This window comes from Anopheles nili, chromosome 3, assembly GCF_943737925.1.
Source record: "Anopheles nili chromosome 3, idAnoNiliSN_F5_01, whole genome shotgun sequence".
NCBI classification, from domain to species: Eukaryota; Metazoa; Arthropoda; class Insecta; order Diptera; family Culicidae; genus Anopheles; species Anopheles nili.
The window spans coordinates 60088742-60107338 of NC_071292.1; the positions used below are offsets into that span (position 1 = coordinate 60088742).

At 47.9% G+C, this 18597-nt stretch overlaps 2 protein-coding genes across 2 annotated transcripts; both read right to left on the reverse strand.

The window, feature by feature from the left end:
• Nucleotides 1-2941: 2941 nt before the first annotated feature.
• On the reverse strand, nt 2942-4839 carry LOC128725835 (CWF19-like protein 1 homolog). Its single transcript, XM_053819607.1, has 4 exons — nt 4820-4839; nt 4572-4738; nt 4075-4501; nt 2942-3911 (listed from the first exon to the last, which is right to left on the reverse strand). Exons 1-4 carry the CDS (start codon nt 4837-4839, stop codon nt 2942-2944), a joined length of 1584 nt encoding a protein of 527 aa, XP_053675582.1.
• A 4622-nt stretch (nt 4840-9461) lies between these two features.
• On the reverse strand, nt 9462-16684 carry LOC128722903 (uncharacterized). The gene is made up of 15 exons (XM_053816589.1): nt 16255-16684; nt 15618-16175; nt 14393-14692; nt 14159-14236; nt 13989-14084; nt 12685-13500; nt 11948-12541; nt 11667-11845; nt 11434-11573; nt 10917-11171; nt 10696-10846; nt 10349-10627; nt 9882-10288; nt 9689-9814; nt 9462-9513 (listed from the first exon to the last, which is right to left on the reverse strand). Exons 1-15 carry the CDS (start codon nt 16682-16684, stop codon nt 9462-9464), a joined length of 4461 nt encoding a protein of 1486 aa, XP_053672564.1.
• Nucleotides 16685-18597: the final 1913 nt, after the last annotated feature.

An 18597-nucleotide genomic window follows, 5' to 3' on the forward strand; every position in this document is an offset into this window, starting at 1 on the left:
CCTTAGCGGCACACTATTCACGACGTGGCCCTTAATTGGTTAGACACGTACACATACACTCACACACACACACGCGCGTGCACTAGGATGCTACCGGGTGAGGAACGACACACCGTCACTCCATCCTCCTTGAGGCAGTCGCAACTAATGGCCACCTCCTTACACTGTGAGGTGCCTTGAGGGGGATTTTTTTTCGAATCAAAACGCGAACTAGCACACTTCTATTACACCAACAGCACGATTAAAAAACTCACTGCTTTTAACTTCTGTAAAAAGAGGAGAAAACCGTAAGAAAGTGCTATTTTTATTAGAGAAATATCACACACGAGACGCGATCAAAGGAGCGCTGCCTTTGTATTGTCGATGCCACCTCGTTCCAACGCACAATCGAACGCGAATGATGCAGGGGACGAGATTCCTGCTGCGTCTGCACCTCGGTAATGCAACGCACAACAACACCAGCCATCAAAGTAACACCGTTTCTCAGTGCGTCGAGTAGCAGCGTTACTCACACACCCCCATAACCGTCATCGTCACCGTCATCGCACGCATCCTTTTCGAAGGACTAAGGTTCGCACACATCTACGCTTCAGCGCGGAAGGAGCAACCTCATGCGCACGCACACCTTCGCACCGGTGCACAGCGGTGAGCTTCGCGGAATGTCGTGATGAAGTCGCTGCTGCGGAAAACGGAATCCTCGGAATGGGGATATTGATGCGAGGAGAGTCGCTACCGGACACGCACAGGATGCACAGGTGGATTAAATTCCATACTTTTAATCTCTTATTTTGACACGGCCGGAAAACGTCAAACGGCGAAATGACGGATGTGCGCTCTCTTACTCTGGCACGAGTCTCCCTCATGGCTTACTGCTGGGTGGAAAGTTGTCTCCACCGCAACGCAGCCCGAACGAGTCAATTCGACATACCGCAAGGGAGGTTTAACAATAGTGTGTTGTTTTGTGTGTCGGAGTTTTTTTTACACTAGGGGGGGGGGGGGGGGGGGTGAAAATTCTCGTTTGTTTGTTTTCCCCCCGACGGTCGATTTGGCCCTCGGTGAACGTGGTAATAAAGACATTTTTAGCACGATTAGAGCACCCCACAGAAGGTGTCGTGCGTGTTATTGCGTGTATGCGGTGCGTTACTTTAATCCAATGAATACAAATGGTGCTTAAGTCGCAGTTTGGTGAGACTACACGGCCCCGGGGCAAGCTGGGGTTTCGCAACTGTGGCGCATTTCGCTCGATACGTCCGCGGGTGCCTTGCGTCTCGTGAGCAGAACAGGTTTTGCTGGTCCGGCTCACCTTCTCAAGACGGTGAGGCTGCTGCTGCAGGTAAAGCTCGAGATTGGTTTCGAACGCGGGTTATAGGCCTCGCGTACATTCTAACGGGAAAAGAGACCCTGAAAAGATGTGCACCATAGAAGGGGATAAACGTTCGGGTGGCTTTCACTGGCTCGGTCGAACAAACGGCCAAGAGGACCTGTCGACCAGATCTCGGAGCTTTTGAGACACAATCATTTCGTGCAGGTCACAAACTCACGCACTTGCATGACACCACAATAGAAACAGGAGGTATCACCGGGTGAAAAAATACACTTTCACATAAAACAAGTTTGTGGCTTGTTCTTGTTTTTTCATCACTTCACTTCGCAAGGATGTGGTGTTTAGGAGTAGTCAGGTTGCACAAACTAAATGGCTTTCTTCGGGAGAGCCTTCACTGCGGTAGGATATCGAGACGAAAAATACACGCATTTAAGGCCAAAAGCAGCACGGTCCGTTGATGTGCGGAAGCCACGGAACACCGGAGGAGGCAAATACCTGCATTCGACGAGAGAATAGCAAATCAAAACATACACCGCATGGGACAGAAAAGAGAATGCCATGCAAAACAAAAAGTAAACTAAAACAACACAATTCATTGCTGTAGATGAGTCACACTGTACAAAACGCACACACGCAGGATAGAGCCATTCTCCCACTTTCTCGCTTTCCTTCTCTTTCCCTCTCCCACGCTGCTAGATTTGCACAAACACAATTGCTCTTCCTTTATCCTCTGCTCCTTCGATAGAGCAAGCATTCTGGCACTTTATCTATTATCTATTTTTTCCCTTCCCATCACCAGAACGCTAATGATTCATGTATCTATTCAATTCACACCAGCGGCACCAGATTCCCAGCACATTTCACACGTAAAAACTACCTGCAGGATCCGTACCTGTCGAACCTGCTTGTCACTACGCGGAAACTGCACGCGTTCACCACCGTGGAAAATGTGACACTTTCTGCAAGGAGCGCGTCAGCGAAAACCGTACCGTTTTCCACGGAAAGCCTGCGGACTGACGGCACAAACGAACGGAATAGTACGCACGCGTGAAATATCGTTTCCACTTGCGCGCACACGAAAATGTTCTCTTCCGAGCAGCGCTATCGATGCAATGCAACGTCAAAGCACTTTGCTTGACAGTTTGACGTTTGTCCCAACGCGCAAGCAGAATTCGTTTGACATTCCGATTTATATGCAATCAAACGAAATAATTTACATTTCTATGAGTGCTTTAAATGTACATATGGCGTATTGAATTTATACATATGAACGTAAGATTTTTTTTAACTTCACAAAATCGAAACTTGAAAAATAAATAGAGCGTATCTTTAAAGTAAACAAATGCTATTCGACAACGAAAAACGTCGAACAAAAGCAATTTGAGAAATTGTTCGACGTTGATAAGAAGTCATGTTAGACGCTTATATGATGTAAAAAAGGCCTTTTGCATTTGAAAAAAATCGGAATCCACTATCTGTGGTAGTTTTTATAGAATTAATTTAAACTACAGCTAACTACGAATTTACCATTGGTAAATGATTCTTTTAACAAATAGAAATAGAATAGGATATGTTAGCTGCAATTGTTTGAACGATTTCATTATTTTTCACTAAAGTTCATACTGTAAAATCGTATGGCTTGAAATTTTCTCTAAAATTTTTTACCATTTCGTCTTCCTCCTCCTTGGAACAGTTACACTGCCGCCAGTCCGCCTTTTCTTCACAGTTCAGCAAATTGTCCGCGCAGATTATCTCTCGTCCGAAGTGTAGCGGAAAGCCTTTCATCTGCCGCGTTAGCATGACCGTTCCATCGGGCAGCTCAGCAACAAAATAAGGTCCTCGTTCAGGGAGATCAGCTGGTGAACCTAATTTCGGTACCTTTTCAAGCTGAACGCTGTACTCTTCGCCTTTATCCTCCAGCACGTGCTGTATTTTCCATGCCACGTTGTCGTCGATACCGATGGCATTTATTTGCAGATGGCCCGTTTTGAAGTTGCGCTCGTAGAAGAACACCTTTTGTTCGCGATCGGCGTAAAACTGGGTCAGGGCTTGCTTGAACCGCACCAGTTCTGCCCATTGCTCATCGGAAAGTAAAGCTGCGCACTGGATGTGCGTTATCGAGAGGATCAGTATGTGCGTTTCGCTGATGGGTCCTTTCGCGAGCGCTAGATAGAAATGATCACCGACCGATATAATGAGATGTTTCTCAATGCTACCCGCTGAAAGGCAAAACCAACAGGTTTCCTGATCGAATGTCGGTCTCTGTCGCTTTTGACATTGGTGTGGTTCGTTACTCCGGCGTTTGTTTCGTCGATTGTCATCGTACGTATTCATGTCGTAAAAATACTGGCCATCCGGCTTTTCGCGGTCACTTCTGCCTTCGCTTTCCATAATGTTTAAGGAAAGTTCTTGATACGGCGACTGAATCTCGTCGGTAGTCTTTTGGATCAACTCCAGCACTCGCATCTTCTCCACAGGTGTTATGCTCAGAGCGTAGATGTGTTTTTTCTTTTCGGGATTCCCAAAACTGGCTAAACCTACGAAGCGGGTTGCCAGTTCCATTTGAGTGTTTTTATCTGGAAGATTTCTGAAGGAGAAACGATATGGAAAACAATATTGAATGCAATTATATAATAAACAAAGCAAAACAATATTGCATGCAATTATATAATTAACAAAATAATATTGAACGCAATTATATAACTAACACTATTGTATGCAACATTGCATAAGAGCTTTACTGTACTTACCGATACGGTGGCGATTCATAAAATTCGTCATTTATCCCACAGAAATGATACCGTGGTTTAATGGCATCGGCCAGCCACGAAACTAACTTGCAGCTGTCTTTCACGTTCTCACGCATGCCAAGAGGCCATTGTGAGGTAAGAAGGATATCGATACCCCTGAAATCACCCATGTTTGCCTTACTTGCTAGGCAGGAATCTCGTACCGCAATGGCATCTGCCTTAGTGTATGTCCATTCGCCAGCTTCGGAAGAATTTTGTGAGCTTGCGGTACCACTAAGGTAGGCAATTTTTAGTCCACCGGCTGTCGTATAAACGCCACGCTTCCCGAGGTAACTAAGATTTGTACAAATATCTCCATCCCGTGTTTCCTCGTAGTATTGTGTCAACTGCTTTGCAGTAGGACCGAGAATGTACACTGGTGCAGCGACTGCAAAGAAATCACAAGAACACAAATTATTACAAAAGAGCCAGCAGTTAAAACAACCTGGGGTACTTACCGGTCTTAACGTTTCTTTTGTACTCTTGCAGGACGTCAATTTCGGAGTTTGAGCCAAAAAAATCACCCACGCACAATACCAAATCGAACGGGCCGCTCTTTTTGTTTACGTTTTCAATGCGCGCGAAAAACGACTTCAGCTTACCGCGAACATCACCGCAAACAAGCCTGAGGAAGAGACAAGTTTATTAGTGCAATTAGTACTGTTGCAGCACAAACGATAGCTTTATCGTATCAAAATACACTTACAGCTTTAATTTCTGTTCCATTGCGGATTGTTTCTGCAGGTTAATAAACTGTTTAATAACGATAATAACCAAAAACCAGGTTGATTTTCGGCTCGAAACGTCAACATTACCATCCCATTCGGAACGCAATGATACAATGCTGACAGGTTGGTGAACGAAACAACTGACAGCTATATATTGTTTCAGGTTGACAACTGGGGGTCGAATTTTTAAATTATGAAAAATAAAACTAGTATTAGCTCATACAAATCTTATTTTATTTTTGCTTCTCCAGATGCTGCGTCTTGTTCATCAAAATCTTGCTCCTTTTACTCACTCTTCTTCTTTAATTCCTCTACATATCTTCATCGTCTTCACTTCTTCTATTTACTCCACCACCACCTACTCCTTCTCCTTCTCATTCAAGGCATTTTCCACATCCTCCTCCATTTCCTGATCCTTTTCCTGCTCATCCTCCGTCTCTTCCACTTTGTGAGATTATGCTAGGCTCGTGTGGCTATGTGCTTACGATACGATCCTGAAATCCAGCTCGCAGCATCCCCTTTTATCCGGAAAAAAATCTACCTCAACACTTATATTAATTCCACATTTATATTTCCCTTCCATATATTTTACAAATGATTACAAAATGGGTATGAAATTATTGCGCAACTATCAGGTATTTTGAGCATAGCATGGTATTCAATCAGAAGGCTAATAGGCACCGTCGACCGTATCTTCCAATGGTTCAACTGATCGAGTACTATATTCTATTGCGTGGGCTTTGAATTCGTAGTTGAACGGATATTCAATTGTAAAATGGAAATTCAACGTTAGTTTTGGTTTGTTCGAATGGTCATTTGGTAGCTCCAGCCATTTGTTAAACCGGAAAACATAACCAAGCAGCTCCATGTAACCATGCTGGCTCAACTTTTGACCGTTGCACACGAATTCTCCGTCCTTATCTGTGGTGCAATTTATTGCAACCTCCCTTTCCGTATCCGTCAAAGCACCGTACTGGCAGGGGCAAGCACCATCTTCATATCCTGATTCTGTAGAATTGCCTTGCTCACAGTTACATCCTGAAACGATATCCGTATCTGGAGATTCAGTCATATTTTTAGGCTCGTCTGGTTCATATGCACGAGTAGTATACGTGAGTGAATCACACTCTAACTCTTTGTACGGTTCCGCGTATTGCGTACTAATTCCTTCGTCGGCAGTAGATTCCATTGAATAATGGTCTGGGCATCCTGAATAGTTCGGAGTGCCGTACGCATCCTCGACTGGTGCACCTGTGTCAAAGCAATTTTGAGCCGGCGCAGGTGTTGTTAAAGAGCTTTTAGTAGTTCTCCGGCCAGGAGCATCCCATGCACTTTCATCCCATTCAATATCATCGTAGCCTTTAGGTCTGGACTTGTACTTCGATACCTCGGAGCTAGTATCATAAGTTGGAGCTGTCGTAATATCGTATCCTGTCGCGTACGCTGAAGGGTCCGTTCCTTCAGGATATGTATCATCCATTGACTCTGTTTCCAACGTTGATGATTCAGCATAGTACATTTCTGGCGAATTGGAATAATATAGCACGGGATCCGTTGTTACAACGTCTTCACCGTAGTTAACATCGTAGATATTACTTTCCGTAACGTCACCATAATTATACACGTTGGTGTTGCTTTTTTCATCAACTTCATGCAGAAGATCATTGTCATAGCAATTCGGCTCTGATTTTACATATGTCGGCGTTGTTTCAGAGGATGAATATATGACTTCAACACTGAAATCACTAACCAGTGATTGTGCATCGTTCATGTCTAAGGGCTTAGTAGAATCATAGTACGCCGGATAGCTGGAAGTAATTTTCGTGTTGATGGCACTTATGGCTGTCGTAGGTTGCGGATTCAACGTGCTACAGGTGACTTCATGCTGCCGCTTATAGTCCTCTATGATCCTTTCGTACGGAATGTAATCGCAGCATTGGTAGTGCTCTGGAACGCAGCTCTCCTTCTCGATATGGTAATACATTTTATAAGGACACCTAGAGCAGAAATAATGGTCAATCTAAACGTTGGTCAATCTTTTCCATTTCACTCGTAGCCTCAAATCTTCACTTACTCATAACGGATCTGATAGAACGAACCATCTATGTTGGGAACACAACGATAGTAAAGTGTACAATCCTTTGCCGTGCGAAACTGCCCATAAATGTGACACTCCGGGAAATAGTCTTTGCTAAAGTTGTGCAAAATGTCCTCCTGGAACAGTTGGAAGATTTTTCTGTAATCAAAACTCTTCTGATCACTGTATTTTTTTGCTCTCGCTTACATGAGCCTCATAGCATTTGTTCGAAGAGGAACATTTCTGAAGGTCCGGATGGAAAAATGTGCCCCTCGGGCACTGATAGACGTATTGGTGAAAGTTGTAATTATGCTCTTGGCATTTGAAGTAGAACGAGCAGTTAGAAGGAATCGGAAACAGACCTAAACGGGCGAAATGGTTGCATACTCATCAAAAGCGCTCGTTTCTAAACATATGTAATGCCTACCAACTGCACTGCAATCGGGGACGATTATATTACAATTCTGCGACTCATCGTGAACCTTAATTGTGCTGGATTGATTCATCGATTTCATAATGCAACGCTTCTCCGTATCACTGAAAACCTGCAAAACAACACAATTGAGTTTTTCCTTTCGACACTCGAGAGAGTCATGCTAGCTAATTTACCGTATCATCGGGGCAAAGACCAATCATGACTCCTTCCGGATGGCACACGTAGTAAAAGTCTCGCCTGCTGAACGTGTGCAGGCCACTATCACCGTGTGCACATTTCGTGGACTGAAGGATAGGGTGTGTTACAAAAAACACTACTAACTACTCACATAGGCTCTAGCTACTCACATGGTCCATAATGACAAGAAATCCTCCACCAGGAAAATCGCGGCACTTTTGTTTCAATTTGTCGTAGTATTCCAGCTTCGAACAGGTACGCTGTTCAGGAGTAAGGATAACGGAAGGATTAAATGTTCAGTTACTTCGTTTTGAAGAGCCATAAGATAAAAACATCATACTCATAGCTATTATATTGGTTGGTTATAATAAAGAATTAAATTAATTACCGTTTCGCAAAGCTTCGTTTCGTTTGCGGGTGAGTCACTAGCCGTTTCTTGTGCAATTCCTGTTCCTACCAACAGGATAACAATGCACAAGCAGCCCAAATCGAGCAACATAATGGCACAAAACGGTTTCAGTTTATCTACGACTACGACGCCTGGCTATCCAAGAGCACTGTAAAAATAAAACCACACCACAATTTGCGACCGCTCGTACACAACTGCCGGATGGTCGTGGATGAGCTTTTCCGAAAACTATGCACCGGGTCATCGGTGTGCGGATATGTTGTGAGTTAACTGCACAAACCGTCGTTGGGGTTTGTTTTTGTTTTACCGACATCGTGCCGTGCTTGGCTGGATGGATGGATTTTCCGAAAACTGGAAAATTTTGTACGATTTTGTAACGCCCTGGAGCACGTTTCCCTGGGCAGACGATGTTTTTCCGATGCACGTTCAGCAAACGCGAATCGTGATGCCAATCGCTAAATCACTCAATCTGCGATCATTTGTGACCTTCGGGGGAGTAACTCGTTCTCTTTGGAATGTGCATTAAATAAAGCCAAGGCGAGCAATCTGATTTGCTTATTTATTAAAATTTTCTTCATAAAAAGCCTAGCTGTTAGAGACAGGGTGCTAAGTAGATGGGTTAGCTCCTGGCGGGCGCGTTTGCGCTGCCGCGTTACAACTGCCTAAAGCTACAAGAGAATAAGTAATGTTTCATTAATCGAATAAATAGAACAGCAAGTATCGCGCGCGTTCCTTAGTCCCTCCCTATCATACACCGGACACCCAAGCGTGATGGAGCAAGCATGCGCCCATCCTGTATACGGTATCCCTCCAGTGGAAATATTAGAGAATACATGATTTAAGAAATATTTATATACGTATAGAATGCTTAATGTTACTACTACTGCTCCAGCGCCATTCTATGCTTGCAGTGCGAGCTTCTCTATTAGGCCTTAGCTGCAGCCTTCTAACTTATAAAACCTAATTCCTGTTACCAGGGCAACGATGTGATGACGTCGCTTCAATTGTATGTTAGGTTGAGACATGTTGGGTATGTTACTTCAATCACAGTACCTAACGCTATGAGCTACAGTTTGGTTAAGCTGTTTCGTGTTCTGTACCGTTCTCGATGCATGCAAACCGAAGAAAGTGTGTACACCAACTGCCGTTTGCAGTCCAGAAGGTTGTTGGAAAAGGTCGGCTTGTTTCTCCCGTAAACGGCGAGCTGATGGGGAAGGTACAATTTATTTGATTTTCCAGTCTACTTGGATGTGTGCTGTATGAGCCATGCTTCGGTATACCTAACAAATAAATATATGCGCCGAGGCTATGAGTCACAAATCCTTCGTGTGTTGAAGCAAACAACTCGTCATGCGTTCGGTATCTAAAAAAGCTAAAAAATGCGCACATTGTTCGGTTTTAGGGGTGCGTGCTACAAAATTCCTATCCTTCTATGCTATTTTTCCACCACAGCCTGCCAGACGTTGCTGTTGGACGCTAGTCGACAGGCTATGAGCGGATGATGTTCCATTCGGTTCCATTTCAGACGTTATTACCATCCTCCGTCTGATCAACGGCTATGCTGCGCAGTGATCTGAAATGGGGTTCAAAGGGACGGGTTTTATATTCTGTAATTGCAAGAAAGGCCGAAAGAGAGAAAGAACGCGTCAGATAGGAAGGATAGTAGCTGGGAGATGTGTGAATGAAGTGCATTGAGTCGAAACATTGGATGGCAAGTGAGCAGATGAGGTAGTTGATGTGATCCATACCTGGATCGTTCAAACAGTGACGGGTCGGTGTAGATTGGCTCGCTGGGGTCATCGAATTCGCTCTTGCTGGCACCATTTCGGGACAGCGGGTTCATTACCGGTATCTGGCACATGCGCGACAGGTTGCTGCAAGCGATAGAGATGCGATTAATAATGCCATGAGCTCGATCGATCGATGTCCATCATCACCTACCCAGTGGCGAATGTCTTCTGTAGGCCACTTCCGAAAAGCGACACTCCTGGCGAGCGGACATGAGGTCCTCCCCGACTGGCACTAGAGTGCGTTGTTCGACCGGATGCTTCAAACTGGCTGCCAGAGGCGTTGTGAAGAGCGGATGGGCTGAACGAGTTGACCGGTGAACCGCGATCGAGTGTGCGGTTCTTCACGAACACCTTCCAGTAGCTGCGATACACGATCCCAGCGGCAAAGGTGATGCTGATCAGCAGGATGATCAGTAGAATGACCGCACTGATCAACCCGTAGTACTCGGCGTGCGTCAGACAGACGGACTCAATCGGAGCCACCATCTTGCGGGCGACCGTATCCTGTTGCATTTCCTCACGCGATTGGAACACCTGCAGCGGACGGTAGGAACGAGACTTTGAATTACTGTGCAAACCGTTCACGTGTCGCGTCATCATTCGTGTCCTGCCCAATACCTCAATCATCTCGCGCACTTGCTCAGGCATTTCGCTGCTGCTGGTGGCCTCTCCTTCGGCGGTGGTCGTAGCGGAAGCGTCTTTATCCTTCACGCTGGTCGTGTTTTCGTTCACCATCGTCCCATTGACGATGGAGACCTCTTCGTCCTCTTCCTGAGTGTCCTGGTTTCCACCGACCAGTGGCTCAGCGGTACCGAGAATTTCGGTGCTGTTCTCGATCGATCGTTTGCGACGTCCAAATGATGGCTCCGAACGACCACTTGGTCCTGGGCAATAAGCCTGGGGGAATGAAAAAAAAGATTCCAATTAATCTTAAATCTATTACGCTCTGCAAAGGAGACTCTTACAGGTTGACATCCACCGCGACACGTCCTCACAGTGGCTTCAAACACCAAGAAGTTAGATTCAGGTATCTTGAACGCGTTGAAGCGAGCCTCCAAAGCGTCGTTATCGCGAGATCTTCCCAGCTCCGGGAACACCAAGTTATCCACAGGACAACTAAAACGAGTAAAGAAAGGATTAGCATCAGAAAAAGGATTCAGATGGCTCTTTTGCGAGCACAACTCACCCATAATTATCGATCAGCTGTACGCTTCGACCGGAGTAAGGATCGCGAGCGACCACATTGGTCGCGAATATGTCCGTCGCATGACTGTAACCATCCTGCGATTCCAACCGGAACGTCAATGGATCCCCAACGGCGATCGTCGTAGTCGGTCGTCCCTGGTACAGGATCATGAGTCGCACCTTGTTACTCATCGAGTTCTCTGCCGGCAAATACTCGATCGGAATGGGACTGCCGGATCTGTGAATGTGCGAGACACTGTGCTTAAGAACCATGGAACATGCGTCCTTTGTCTGCGATTCATGTTAGGTAGGCCACGGGACGCAACATGATCGTAGCAAAGGTTTCTCAACCCACGACACACAAACACCCTGTTAGTAACTAGTTTAGGGCTAGTAACGTTCGAATTTCATGCAGGAGACACAGATCCGAAGGTCCTTGGCATGCACATGCACTTCTACAACTGGCTGTTCTCATTTCAAACTACATGCCTGCTAAACGAAACACTTGAATCGCTTACCCTGCTCCAATGTAACCGGAAGTGACAACGGCTTCTCCAGGACCTCGGAACATGCACGTCAGGTTGAAGCGCTTGTCACGGCCCGTTTGCACATTGTCCGAGAACTGCACCACTATGATGTTTGTCATCGTATCACCGTACTAAAACGAACGCAGAAAAGTGGAAACTTTCGATTACTCTCGGGACATTTGAGGTGCCATCGATCATAGCCTTTTTTTTCCAAAGGATCCTACCCGTTGCGTGCCACACTCGGGGTAACCCTGAGGGCCACTGATCCTCAACACGTTCACCGTGCCGCCGTTGCCACGGAAGAAGCACCGATCGTAGAACCCGTACGCGTAGATCCTTCCTACGAACCCTTCCGGCGTTCGCAGCGTGAACTCCATGCCGTCCTCGTTACAGACCTGCCCAACTGCACGAAAACGAAACGCAACGAACACACATGAGTGATTGCACAAGTTCAATTCCTGCCTTTATTGCCAGCCTCGCTAGTACCAAATGGTTACTTTCTTACCATCCAAACACTCTTCGTGTGGGCCTCCACGTCCAGGCGTCCGCTCGTAGTAGTCAGCCGTGTCACTCTCGAACATCTGCGTACTCGGAACCTCGAGATCACGCGAGTCCCGATCGCTTAGCTCACAATTGCCCTCAGTTTCGTACGGTGCGCTGTCGCGATAGTTGAAGCTCCGGCACATGAAGTCTCGCGCACCGGCACACTCCTGCTGGCAGATGCCTAACGAAGGTGCGTTGATGACACGCCTGATGTACTGCTTGCGCATTTTACGCTTCGCTGCGACCTGCTTGAAGACGTCCGCGTTGTCGCAACGCGTCTCATACGGTCGCTGGGGTCCGTAGCCACCGAAGCCGTCTCCTCCACCGAGCGTATTATCGTAACCCGTTCCTGAGGGACCGTATGGGATCTCAAACGGGTAGCCACCACCATCTGGTGCCATTCCCATCGGAGGTCTTCGGTAGCCTCGATCACGATCTGGGAAAGCCGGCATTGGTCCAGGAGGACCTCGACCTCCACCGCCACTGGGGTAGTATCCGGCGTAACGATCATCGCCGTAACCGCGCTGTGGTTCGTACACCATGTACGGATCGTACCCTAGAACCAGGAAGCGAGACATTAGCGATAAAAGTCCCTTCGTGCTGCATGATCGGTGCGTTTCGTGGCGAACGGTTTCATGACTTTGTTATCGACAGGGTGCGCACGAGGAACATGGAACTGTCAAGTGCTCATATATTTACCCGATGGCCGGCCAGGACCGGTCATGTACTTGTGGAACGGTGACACATTCGGTGAACTCGGTGGTGGATAGCGACCCTGAGCACCGACAGGCTCGAGAGGATAGCGCGTTTCCGGCGATGGATAGCGATTGCTGTCGATGGGGCGTACAGGTGCCGGATAGGGATCCGGAGGGTACCCACGGTTCGGTGGAGCCCTTGACGGTGACACCGGGTATATGGCGGAACCGTACATATGTGGCATGTACTGCGGTGGCGGATAACGTGTGGCCGGTGGACCCATCATCGGGTATCGGGAGTCCGGACGCTGCGCGGAATGAGCAGGATAGCGCGAATCCGGTGCAGGTCCTGCTGGATATCGGCCTCCGTCCGGTTGCGAGGAAGGATAACGCGAATCGGGAGGATAACGTGCGTCGGGAGGATACCGAGAGTCGGCAGGATAACGCGAATCCGGTGGAGGCGGATAGCGATCCATTGGGTAGCGCGAATCAGGCATGGAAGGAGGATAACGTGAATCGGGCATCGGTGGAGGGTAACGTGAGTCGGAAGGATAGCGGGAATCGGGAGGAGGTAGTGGTGGGGGGTAGCGCATCGGACCTCCGTGACCCATCGGGTACATAGGATCAGGATCGCGATCAGGATAGCGATCAGTTGGACCGTACCGATCGCCGGGGAAACGATTGTCGTAGACGGGCGGATAGCGACCGTCGTAATCTCCACCTCCAGAAGGATAACGGTCGGTGCCGGGACCACCTGGGTAGCGGTCTGTGGAGCCGGGATAGCGATCCGTCGGTGGATAGCCCCCGGGGAACGGTTCACCTGGAAGAATGGGAAGTGTGGAAGTGTGCTTAGGGCCGTAGGTTTTTCAGCACGGTTCATAGTGCCTTTAGTGGTGAGCGAGGGTTTGGAGAGATCTGACAACTTGAGCAGTGAACGAGGGGCATTATACTGCTATTTCGTTTTTGCAAACTTTTGTTTGAGTTTAAATTTTTTATTTTTTGACCAATTTTGGCTGTATTGTTGAAATGTTTCATGGCCCTTGGCGATCGTCGTTGATGAAATATTTCAAGCCTTCGATTCAAACAGCTCAAAAGTGCGAGAAAAAGATGGAATTTAAATTTAATACTGATTTGATATCGTTCTAGCACTCAGGCCCGATCATATCTCCACTCCCTAGTCCCATCCCCAACCCCTGAGTACCATAGAGTGAAAGAATAAAGGACCCAAAGGTGTTTCCTTTGCCGGGGAATTATTGACAAGGTGCAACGAATGCGGGCTACGTGAGAAAGTACGTCTGCGTGTCTTACCGCCATAATCCGGTCGCTGTCCCATCGGGTACCGCTCACCTGGCGGATACCGGCCCGGAGGCATCCTATCATCCGGCACACGATCTCGATCGCGATCTACAGTGGAAGGGCATAAGGGCAGAAGTCAATAAACAAAAATCCCGCCCCTAATCGATCGACGGTTTGCTTACCTCCACCGTACGGTGGTCGCCAGTCGGTTGGATCCGGTCGTCCATTCGTGGTGTCCGTATCGCCCCCGACTAGGTGCGCTTTGAAAGATTTCAATGAGAAACGGCATTTGCAAAAGCGAAGAGGGTTAGGAACCGATGGGGTGAGCAAGGTGAGTACAAAGCGTTTGGGAAAGGGCGACAAGGGCGCCCCTGGGAGGGTTGGAATCAATCAGAAAACGAGCGGCAGATACTCACGCATCAAATTCTCATAGTAATCGTAATCGGCATCATAGATGATGCGCATTCCGTCCCGCTGGTTGTAGCGGCTGAGACGGCAGGTCCGGAACCGATCGCTATAAACAGCGGACCGGCATTGAAAGCTCGTCTGCCGGAGGCATTCGTCGAGACACTCGCTAAGCGACCTGCCAGTGATTTCCGAGTGAAATTCGCCGCCCAACCGCGAGTTGCGATAGCGCTGGAAGGCGGTATCGGGCCGGCGGCCGCTCGCGAACAGGTGAGACGTGACGGAGTTGTCCGGGTATTCGGAGCCGCGCTCTGGGATCGGAAAATGGGGTGTGAGGGTTTTTCTTTTTGTTTTTTTTTTTGCAATTTTTCGGGAGACATAATTTCGCGACGAACGACAGCTTTGTCATGCACGTTTTCCATTACCGTACGTTTTGAAGCCCATTGGATTCCCCCTCAGTATCGGGCAGCAGTCCTTTTAATTATCTTTCTATTTCTCGCTCATCTTGAAGGGTCAGTGATGTTAGACATGGGCTCAACCGGTTAAAATGAATGCGCGTAGTGTCAGGAACGCACAGTAAGAGGTTAGGTAACTTTGCGAAATATGGTCTGAGAGATGTGCGGAAATTTTGTTTTTTCGGAAAGAAATCTCGAAGTAGGCGCCGTTTCCAGACGTGGGAAGGAAATCGCTGACAGGCTACGCTCAGCAAACGGTGTCCCGAACGGACCATTGGAAAAGCCGTCTCAGCAGCCACCAGCAGGGTGGAAGAATGCGATCAGTATGTACGATCACCAACCGAATAAATGAACGCTCGAACTCAAAGTTCAAGCTCGCTTGGAAGATATAGATATAGGAAAATTGGGGAGGCGTACGGGAGCGTCGAGCAAGACGTACTAGATCTACTGGGAAAAGCAGGGGGGCCGAATTCGAGTAGAATTCCACCGTTGCAAGCGTGCCATGGGAAGCTTTTGCTGACTGGTTAACATAATGCGAAATGCGCGGGTTCATTGCGTGCGGATTGGTTTGTTTTTCGATCCCGCTGCAAACTCGTACTCGTACTGACAAGACTTTTCCGACACGCTAACGCAAAGCTGACCCTTTGCTGTTGGGAGAATCCAATGAGCTGCAAAACACCGGACAGCCGTACCTCAGGGAACTACGTGGCGTCCCCGGTTTAAGGCAAGCGAAGCACAAAGCAAAAGGTTTACCCATCCCCACTGGGCTGGGTGTACTTACGGTTGTCCAGACAGACGAGATCGTAGAAGTGATGCGTCGGGCTCGAGCTGATGCTTAGATCGTCCTTCTGCGAGACTGAGTCCTCCTCCGACAGGATGCACTGTTTCGTTTGGTCGTCGAACTCGATCGACCGGCAGAAGTACTTTTCAGCTCGCAGGCAGAGCGACTGGCACTCCTCGAGTGTCATATTATTAAAGATCTCTACCTCGAACGGACCACCGAGACGCTTGTTCTCTTCCTTCACGTAAACGATCAACCCGTCGCAACGACGTTCCGCGTTCAGGCAGGTGTTCTCTAGATAGTCCGAGTTCGGATCGTCCTCAAGCAGTTCCGGGTGAGTGCGGCGCGTGAATCTGCTCATTGCGCAGCTGCGCAATGTCGAGTCGTAGTTGGCCGATCGACATACAAAGGAAAACTCGTTGAGGCATTTGTCCTCGCAGTCGGAACGGTTGGCAGCCGTCACTTCCTTGATGTCAGACACCGGGAGCTTTAGCTTCTTTCGCGGATGCCGCTCAAACACGTACCGCCGACTGGGACATTCTCGATCAGGTCTACTGGCTGCAGGGTGCAAAAACGAGTGTTAAATACTCACAAACTGCCCGGGATTCAATGGATGCATCAGAACCACTCTACTTACAGGTGACGCAAACCTCCGTGAAGTGCACACTGTTTGGTACGAGCATCAGATTTCCGATGCCCTCAGGAGCTGCCTGTTCCCGCGTCAAGTAACACGTGGACTCCTCGTACTCGACGCTGCCACTGAAGGACGCGATCCGGCTGCCGGGCTGGAAGTCGAAGCTCGTACAAGCCCTTCCAAGGTTGTTCGATGCGGTGCGGTCCCGTAGACACAGGTCCTGGCACTTTTCCAGTACCCGAAACGGCGGAGCCGAATCACGCACGACGTCATCGTCAAAGCCCTGTAGCTGTTGGTTTGGGAGGCGCTCGTACAGCACACGACCCTGCCCGTTGTTGCACGTCGTCTGGCCAAACACCAGGGCGAACCGGGCCAGAAGCACCACTAAGGTAAGATCGGAGAGCCCCGGCAGGAGCTTTTGCTTTTTGCGCATAGCGAACTCGTGCAGCATGCGCTGCCAACGACACCGGCGTCCTCGAATAGGCGTAGGATGGTGATTATGAGCGTCCGAGGTTTAAGAAAAGATAGAATAAAGCCCGGAAAAGGACAGCGAGATCGAGAGTTCAAATGAGGAGAAAGATCTATTAGGTGTCTCTGGATGGTGTGGGCCTAAATAGAAAATATCTCTTGCACCTTTCGTGCATGTCACCACTTCATTATTTTCAGCAATCTGGAAGCAGTAGAACAAATATACTTCTTAGAGGTTTCTTAGATCATTTATTAGCACGCATAAATTTATATTTTAAATATTTGAATAAATTTTATTCGAATTTTCTTTTTCGTCCTTAAAAACATTAACACGTGTCGTGTCATGCAAATAGCCTATTTTCAGGGGTTTTCGAAGATCACCTATAAGTAATTATTTTTCACGATCTGCGTGCTATTAATTTTCTAACGTATAAAAACCCCTTCCCAGTTTTTGTATTCCTACTCAAACATTCCAAACAAAGGCTTGATGTATGTTTGGTTAGGTTAATCGTTTGCCGTACAATGACCTCCATTTTGTGCGAAATTAGTGATCGCCTCGTTCCAAATGGGAAAGCCAATTCATTTACGTAGGTGAATTTTGCCACGCTTGTATGAGTGACGAGGAAAAAAAAGCTCTGCACAACAAAATCAACGACAAACAAAACATTTTGCGTGCGAAGAGAGAAATTTTTCACAGCCACACAAACGTTTGGGTGCGCTTAGAAGAGTTCTATTCGTACAGCTCTACCGCAGCTCCCTCACTAAAAGCCACTCGGGCGACCAAAAGGGATCATTAAGGGAGCTTTGGGAGAGGGGGGGGGGGGGGGGAAGAGTGCACCCGGGGAACGGCACACTGATGGCCCTGGGCTAGTGACTCGCACATTGAATGGTTGCGGTCGGTGCGTGCGTTACGAAGAATGGTATGTGAGAGTATAGTTAAGAGCACACACAAAAAGAGCGAGAGATGCACACGTAGTGTGAGGGGGTGGAAAAAACAGAAAAACCGGAACCAACTTCCGCTGCTGATCGGAACAGTTGATTTGTTACGGTTTATGATTTTTGTAAAAAAAAAAAAGAGGAGGACCAAAAGCAGAGGAGAACACAATCTAGAATGCGCAGCAGACCTCGGATTGCGGGCGCGATCGCGAGGGCACGAATGGAATGTAATTATTGCTCTCGCTCGCTGTGGTCGAGGTTCGAGCCCTTTCGAAGGCCCGAAAAGTGGTTGGACACGGGCTTTGGGTAGAATTTTGCCGGCTGGTTAACTCGAGCGTGATCACTCGAAATTGGTCCATCCGGGCACGTTCGTGTGGCTCGCTTTCGTTCTCGTTCTCGCTCTCACACCCAACCACGTATCAGTGGCCATCAGGTGGCTTCTCGCTTCCCCAGCACGTTCGTTATCAGCATGGGACGTGATTTAACCGAAGGAGAACCCACAGCCCGAAGGTCTGATGGCAATTTTCTACCGATTGAGGTCAAAAGCACTCCCGAGCGTCGGGCCAGTTCGAGTGTGACGATTTCCCGGAGGTTTTCCGCGTTAAATGGCCGTCCGTGCCGTTCGGATGGGTACCATGGGTTTGGCCTAACACCCTGTCGCGGTTACGGCGCGTGTGTGGTTTCTATTTTATTCCCCCATGCGCGAACCCCAGAACGTTGTGTTTTGTGGTGGTTCGACCACCGATCGACGAGGTAATTTGAAAGTGTGACAAAATTGGTAGCGAGGTGTGCTTTTGGCCACTTATGCCTAATGACCCTTCTTTAGAGGAAGTTAGGGAAAAAATTGACACGTGTTTGATGCGTTTGTCTGCGCTTGACTACGCAATCAGAATGGAAAGTTTCAACAGCGCTATTAAAACGACATGAGCAGTTGTTTTATGG